We start from the raw sequence: 7,996 nt of genomic DNA, 5'->3' as shown, positions 1-7,996 counted from the left end.
GCGGTTGGCAGAATCAATTAATCCACTTCATATTCCAAGATGTAGAGAGAGAGATGAAAGGGACAGAGGAACAACAAACCATGTATAAATATTGGTAACAACGGCGTGAACAAATCAAGGTGTGGGCAGAGGCAAAACTCAAAAGAAATGGGATTGTTACTGATACTCGGCCTATATGTTTCTTGTCTAATGATGCCCTCTTCTTTACACACAACATTGGTTTCAGGTATATTCATCATTTTCCTTTCTTAATTTCTCTTTCATTTGAGTTCAAAGTTTAAAGTTCCAAGAGATAGATCTGAGAGAGGTGAAGTTCTTAATGAATTAAAGATAATTGAGTTGTAGCCTCTGATTCATCAACAGCCATGTGCTAAGTTGGTGATGAATTTGAACAATTATTATTAGAATAAAAATCTTTTTTGAGACCTCATCTAAAAGCTTTTAGATTAAATCATGATTTCTTTTACCAAGGACCTCACTTAGTAGTTTAAGCTTTTAGATTGAACACTTATGAATCTGCCTATGTATCAGCTCAAGCAACAAAGGCAACAGCCAAAAACCCTCCCTATATGTCTCTTTCCTTGCAGTTGGAATCTGAACCAGATAAAATTTTGCAACCATTTCACTTTTGCATTCGCTTGTACTCTTCCAAACGTTAGGCATATGCTGGTTTCTTAACTTTACACTTTGACAAAGCAAAGAAAAGCTAAGAGGATCAGTATCTTACGTGGAAGAATAGAAAAGTGGCCCATCAAAAAACTGTAGTTATGCCATTGCGAAAAGATGGAAAAGATGGAAAAGATTCCTGGAATACACCACGTGTATACCATATCAGCAACTAGCCTGGTAGTTAACGTAACTGTTTCTAATTGGCCAAGTACATTAAATTTTGAGGTTAGCTACTTAGCTTTATAGGATTCGGAGACACTAAGCAGAGGTGATAAAAGTAACACTTGGGGAGTCTCTGTGCAAGCATGGTGAAAGATTCGTTGGTCGGTTAGGCTTTTCCTCGAATATATAGAGTTCGTCATTGGTAGGGCCCTGATTGCACTTGTGAAAAAGTTTGGGAGTGCAATTTTCATTTACTCTCCCAAGTCCCAAACATTTACATTTTTTACTAAGGCAAATGAAATTCTTTGTTGTTGGGTTGGGATTGAAACCTTGTTTTTCTTGTAGCTTATGGGCAGGAAGACAATTATATACGTCTGCACAGAAAGTTGTCAACTTGGGAAGGAAATGATGCACGCCTCTTACTGGCAAGTGCTGGTGGTCGTGGGGTTGGCGGAGGAAGTGGTGGTGGTGCGGCTGAGGGAAGTGGAAATGGGGGAAACGACTTACCAGCAGGCGCAGGACTCATTCCGTTGTATGGAGCCGCAGCCGGTTCTGGTGCTGCAGCTGCCAACAATAATCGCCATGGAAATAATAACCATCACAATGATGCTACTCGCATTAATGGACACAACATTGGGCTTTCAACAACAGTGGGCGCTGCTGCCATATTCACTTCAATTCTTTTACATTTGCATGGCGGTGAGATGTAAAAATCTACGAGTTGTCAACACACACCAACTGTAGCAAAGAGAGTAGTCCATCATCTCTTATCAGCGATGGATTACTTAATTCACTATGCTGTACTACTACTTGTGTCTGAGTACTTAAGAGTTTCTTGCTTGTGAGGCTGTTTGTAACAGCTGACAGCCTCTTATTTTATGATTTGCTTGTTATTAAATGAAATTGATAAAGTATTCTCTGCCTTAAACAAGTTCAAGATTTTTATATTTATGAATATGAAGAGGAAGAAATTAAACATAATAAAATTAACCAAAAGCATATCTTTATGAGAGAGAGAGTAATTATAGAAACACAAAACTACTTTTTCTACTTTTCGATTGCACCATGTACACTTCTTCATTATTTATTATTCGGAGTATTCGTTAAAGGGAACTTTGTCTTCAAACATTTCTTAACCTCTGTAGATTGCAGCTTATACAAAGAAGTTGAGTCTCTACAGCTGATAGTTTGGGAGCACGCTCCGTTTGAGACTCCCAAATCACTGATGATTGAAGTTTTGGGGGGGAAGGGTTTCTAATCAGAGATTAGTTGTTGAGGGACCCAAGTTCCTGTTTACACGTAATAGACTCGAGGATTCAGGATGGTGGCGATGGATTTAGAACAGGGAGACTTCGGGGGAGTTGAGGAGGCTGTCTTGTGATGGTGATCAGACTCCAACAAATTTAGCTCCACCTTTTCAGGGACTCGTCTGGTGGTGGTGGGGAGGAGACGAAGATTCCTGATTCAGTCTGTCCATCGAAGTTAGACGAGCAGCTCACACCGCTTCTGTTTCATCTTCACCTGGTCATTGGCCAAAAACTAGCCTGTCAATGATATCCGTAAATCCGCAATTCGATCCGATAATATTGGATTCGGATGGCTGAAGTAGAATCCGATTAAAAATCGGATCGAACTCGGATTCATCCTCATCCGATCCGATAAAAATCCGAATCCAATATATTTATAAATATAATTATATTTTATATATATACTTTTATACGTTAATGGAATAGATAAAATTTCTTAGGGGTAAATGAGGAAATCTGTTCCTCGAACCCCCGGTGGGCCAGCCCTAAAATCCTAAACCCTCACTCGATACTTCAACAATCGACATTTTCTTCTCACTTCTCCTCTCTTGTCGTCGCCTAACTTGCCTTGCCATTTGCCAAGTTGCTACCATTCTCTTCTCTCTCAACTCTTACTCTCTACAACAACCAAGTTGTCGTTGCCATTCTTTTCTCACCATCGTCGTTCTTTTCTTGCTTAGGTTTTCTTCTCGACCATAGAGCTTTCATGTACCATTTTCTTTTAGACCATAGGTTTTCATTTGTTTTGAATAAATTATAAATTTTTTCAAATTTTTTGAAATAAAAATTTAAATTTTACAGATTAAATAATTGTTTCAAAACTTTTGTGTAAAAATTACTAATTATAGATTTTGTTTTAATGATATTACATTAAGCAATTGTGACCATTCAACCAAAGTTTTTAAAACTGAACCGAACAACAAACCGATCAAGGGTCTGGTTCCCAGGTCAAATGGTCCAACCATTTGGTTTGAACGGATGGCCCATTCTGCCATAAAAAATAAAAAATAAAAAAAGCGGCCAAAACCATTGAACAGTTCAACGGTTGACCACTTGGGTCAGCGGCTTATTGACCAAATCAACGGTTTTTGGCAAAATAACGATTTTAGGGTAAAACATAACCAGTCACCTAACCGATTCCCAGTTTTTCTGGTTCGACCGTCTAATCTGATACAATTTTGAAAACCGTGCATTCAACTGCTAAAATAGGTGACTTCAGTTAGAATTGGATTAAAATCCGAAATCCAAAAAATTCGACAAGTTTCAAACTCAGATTCCCTGCACATAATCCAATCGGATTTCAGATCGGAGTCAGCATGTCGAATCTAACTCGGATTTAGATGAATCCGATCTGATGACAGAACTATCAAAAACTGATAATTTGGTCAACGACCCATTATCCCAAACAGTTAATTCATCAACCCATTAGACCCGGATGGTCAAACCACTTACGTGAAAACCGTGGCCAAAGCGGTTTTAGTTCAGGGTGGATTTTTAAAACCTTTCTTTCTGACATTATCTTTAAATTTAAATTCAAATATAATATTATTTTGAATTTGATTGAGGAAATTTGATACTTTTCTTTTTGGTTGGGGGATCAGGTTCACGTATTATTTATTACTCATTAATTCTAGTTTGGGTTAAGTACTCCATTAAAATGCTGTCATTTTTAGTGATAGATCAGAAGATTTTCATATCGCATAAGCTTTTTAAAAGCCACTTTTTCCCTATTGGCAATTTTTTTTCAAAATGGAGGAATAAAAGTGGAAGTGACTTATTATATTCATTGAAAGTAGGGGTGGGTTCGAACTGAGCCGAGCTCGAATAGCTAGAACTTTGAGCTTGAATTCGACTCGAGTTAAAAGCTTGTAAGTTTTATAAAAATAATATATATATAAAAGTTTATTTGATACTTAAAAATTAATAATTATAATAATTAGTTATTATTATATATTATTTTCTATAAATTATTATTATTATTATTATTATGTAGCTATTCAATGAGTCAAGTTCGAATAGCTTGTGAAGAGCTCCGCTCGTGGCCACCCCTACTTGAAAGGACAATTTTGTAGATGAAGATATTTGTTTAAATATCTTAAACTACCCTTAGTTAATAATTGACTAAGGTGACATTTGATTGCACTTTCCAGACATTTTGAGGTCTGAAAAGTTTTCAGACCTCAAACCCATTTGGTGTCACCTCTTAAAACTATTCTAAATTTTATTTTTAGATCTGAAAACCATATTGCACGGGCCGACTCTTAATGCACTCAGACACGTTTCAAAGCTGATGCATTATCGAAATTACCCCTGTTCAACCCCAACCCAAAATAAAACCTAGTCACTTGTGTTTTCGCTCTTAGGGACAGGAAGGAAGAATAGCACTTGTGTTTTTCGCTCTCTCGTGAATCCATTCTCTCTCTCTACTACTGCAAGTTGCTACAGTGGCGATTCAGTATTAATAATAATTATCATTAATTGTAAATTATTTTTATTAATTATTAATTATTAATTATCTTAAATATTTTTATTAAACATTAATTATTATTATTAGCGATTAATTATTTTAATTATTTTTTATTGTGTTAGTTATAATTATTAATTATTAATTTTTATTGATTATTTTAGTTTTTATTAAATTGTAATCATTTTAATATTTTTTATTAGTGATTAATTACTTTTTTAAAATTTTTATATAATTTTAATACTATTTTGAATTTGGTAAGTTATTTTATATAAAATAATGCTAATTGCATTCACAATTACAAAATAGCATGTTCTATGGCTAAAATAATAAAACAAAGCAATTTTAGATGGTGTAGAATTGATCCAATACAAGCATTATCTATTTATATCCTCTAAAAATAAAAAATCATCTATGCCTCTTTTCGGAATTTAAAATCCTTTTAACTTTTTAACATCAGATTTATAATTTATCAAACGCCACTTAACTCTACCTTTTTAAAGTATTCTTACTATTTTTGTCCGTTGATAACTTTGCCCTCAACTGTTGCTCGATTTTTCAAAATAAAACCCAACTCAGAGAAATCTGGTAAAGATAGGAAGCAAATGGCTGCTCCGTCTCCGTTTCCATCTCGTACTCTGTTTTCACCTCCATCTCCGTTTTCCATCCCCGTCTCTGCTCCCTCTTCGTTTTCCCTTTCAGTCTCTGCCTCTGTTCTCACAGACAGCTGAAGCATCCATTCTCATAGAAAAGAAAGATTATGTAGCTGAAAGTGGCATACTGGGGCCGGTGGGCTCATGCCGATGCCGATGAACATCAAAGAGGGGAAAGGCAGCTCTACGGATGCATACTGTGTGGCCAATATGGACAGAAATGGGTCCGCACGCGTATTGTTGTGGACCGAAATTGTTTTTCAGCAAAGTAAAGAAAACAAAACAGCCCATTGGGATGGTGTGGCTACAGACCATAAACTCAGAAAATCCTGCTCCAGATAGGGAGGATTATTAGGGTCCGTGAGGAATGCCGGATAAGGGAACAAGGCTTCAGGAATTTTCAGGTGGAAGAGAGGATGAAGGGTATTAAAGAGACCAGGGAGAGGTTCGGATGCTGCTTCTTCCAATAGCAAATTCAACACCAAAAAATCCTTCACTAGTGCACTCCACGCCTCACCGATTGAACCGGTAACTACTTCCCACTCTGTAGACATCGGGTGCAATCCTCTCTAGGAAGTCAAACTTCAAATCTAGAATCATCCAAACGACAATTGGAGCCATTACCAACGACAATAAAAGCGATGCATCTCTCACAACAATATCTGCACTATTTGTAAAATCAACTCAACTAAATTAATAACGAGAGAATGTAGCAACTAATATACAAGAACAGAGTAACACACCAAATAGCAGAAACGAGTTGGGTTTGATCAAGCAATTCTTGTTTCGATGAACTAACCAATAATCAACATAAGCAATTCAGTTGAGGGAATTCAGCAGTCATCAAGCAACACTTCACATCATGCTGTCCTTCTAAGCACGACATGTGACTGTGTACAGTTAGACCTCTATAATTCTTGAATTTGTTACAGCCGTTTGGAATGGGATGTTCTAGACTATCAAACATCCCCCACTTGAGCAACACAAACGATGCCCAACTTGGATTTTAGCTGTTGAATTTTTTTGATACTCAATGCCTTGGTGAGTATGTTGGCAGGCTGTGAATGAGTGGGAATATGGAACATGGTAATGTGCCAATATTGAATGCATCCCTTATGAAATGACAATCAATGTCGATATGCTTGGTTCTCTCATGAAAAACAGGATTCGCTGCAATGTGTAGGGCAGCCTTGCTGTCACAATGTAGTTGTATGGGAGAGGAAAGCTGAACAGAGAGGTCTGAAAAAACTTGTTGAAGCCACAGTAATTCAGAAATGGTGACGGTCATTACTCAATATTCAGCTTCGGTAGATGATTGAGAAATTGTTGATTGTTTCTTTGTCTTCTATGACAATGGAGAACTGCCCAACAAGGTGATATACCCAAAAGTAGATCTTCTTGTTAGTGGACAGCTAGCCCAATCTAAGCCACAAAAGCATTTGAACGTGAAATCATTCTTGGCTGGAAGGAGTATGCCAAAATGAGGAGTATCCTAATGAACAACTTGTAGGGCATCTTCAAAGTGTTCTTGACATGGAGATTGCATGAACTGGTTGAGACGATGAACAACAAAACACAAATCAAGTCTAGTGTCAGTTAAGTAGACCAGCCGTCCCACAAACCGCCTATATTGAGTTGGATAGAATAAAGTGGGTTGGATACATCAACAAGGTGATTTTGTTTCTCCATTGGGGAGAGACAAGGCTTGCAATTCAACATGTTTGTCTCTGTGATGATGTCAAGAGCATGTTTGTGTTGACTGAGAAAAATTCTAGTTAGTTATGATCACCTCAATGCCCAAGAAATATGATAAATGTCCAAGGTCCTTAATACGAAAGCGGTCATTGAGATATTGTTTAAGAGAAGATATTTTGACTTGATCATTTCCAGTGATGATTAGGTCATTGATATAAACAATAACAGCCGCCACAATGGAAGAGTCTGTTCCACAAGGGAATAGAAAGTAATCCGCTGTAGATTGGATGAATCCAATATATGTGAGTGATTGGCTGAAATTCTCGAACCACATTCAAGAGGCTTGTTTAAGGCCATATAATAATTTGTGTAGTCAACATAATCGTGAATCACCATCTTTTGCAAAGCCTTGAAGTATTTGCATATAAACCTCCTCACAAAGATCCAGGTGAATGAATGCATTATATACATCAAGTTGGTGTAATTCCTAACCTTTAGAACAACAACAGAAAGTAAACAACACATTATTACTAGTTTTGCTACTAGAGAAAATGTATCATGATAGTCCTGCCCTTTGACTTGGTTATATCCTTTGGCTACTAATTTGGCCTTGTAGCGTTCTATGGTTCCATCAGCTTTAAGTTTGATCTTGTATACCCATTTGAATCCTATGGCCCTTTTTCCAGCAAGCAGTGGCAGTAAAGACCATGTGTTGTTTCGTTCTAAGGCTTTGATTTCTTCATTCATGGCTTGTTGCCATTTGGGATCAAGGGTAGCTTGATGGTAAGAAGTGGGTTCCATGGGTAAGGTGGTAGAGGCCTAGGTGGACAAAGAAGGTGGAAGTTGGCATTCATAATCTCGGAGAGCAGATAGTTGTTGTCTAATGCGCTGCGGTCGAGGTGGGGGCAGCCGCAAATTTACAAGGGCTGAACTGTGAGAGATTGTCTGGAGAATATTTTCAACTGCAATGGATGCATTATTTGTGGGTTCAGTAATGGTATCTATTGCTGGAATAGGTACAACTAGGACTAGAGTGATGTTAGAAA

The 7,996-nt window shown here is 37.2% G+C and overlaps 1 protein-coding gene across 1 annotated transcript; it reads left to right on the top strand.

The window, feature by feature from the left end:
* On the top strand, positions 1-1,759 carry LOC148871255 (uncharacterized). Its single transcript, XM_088968056.1, has 2 exons — positions 1-226; positions 1,177-1,759. Exons 1-2 carry the CDS (start codon positions 148-150, stop codon positions 1,539-1,541), a joined length of 444 nt encoding a protein of 147 aa, XP_088824182.1. The 5' UTR covers positions 1-147; the 3' UTR covers positions 1,542-1,759.
* Positions 1,760-7,996: the final 6,237 nt, after the last annotated feature.

This window comes from Nelumbo lutea, chromosome 2 (genome assembly GCF_056320005.1).
Source record: "Nelumbo lutea isolate HS-2025 chromosome 2, American lotus-T2T, whole genome shotgun sequence".
In the NCBI taxonomy this organism is placed as follows: domain Eukaryota; kingdom Viridiplantae; phylum Streptophyta; class Magnoliopsida; order Proteales; family Nelumbonaceae; genus Nelumbo; species Nelumbo lutea.
Note: the sequence above shows the minus strand (reverse complement) of the source record. Positions and strands in the feature narration are given on the sequence as shown.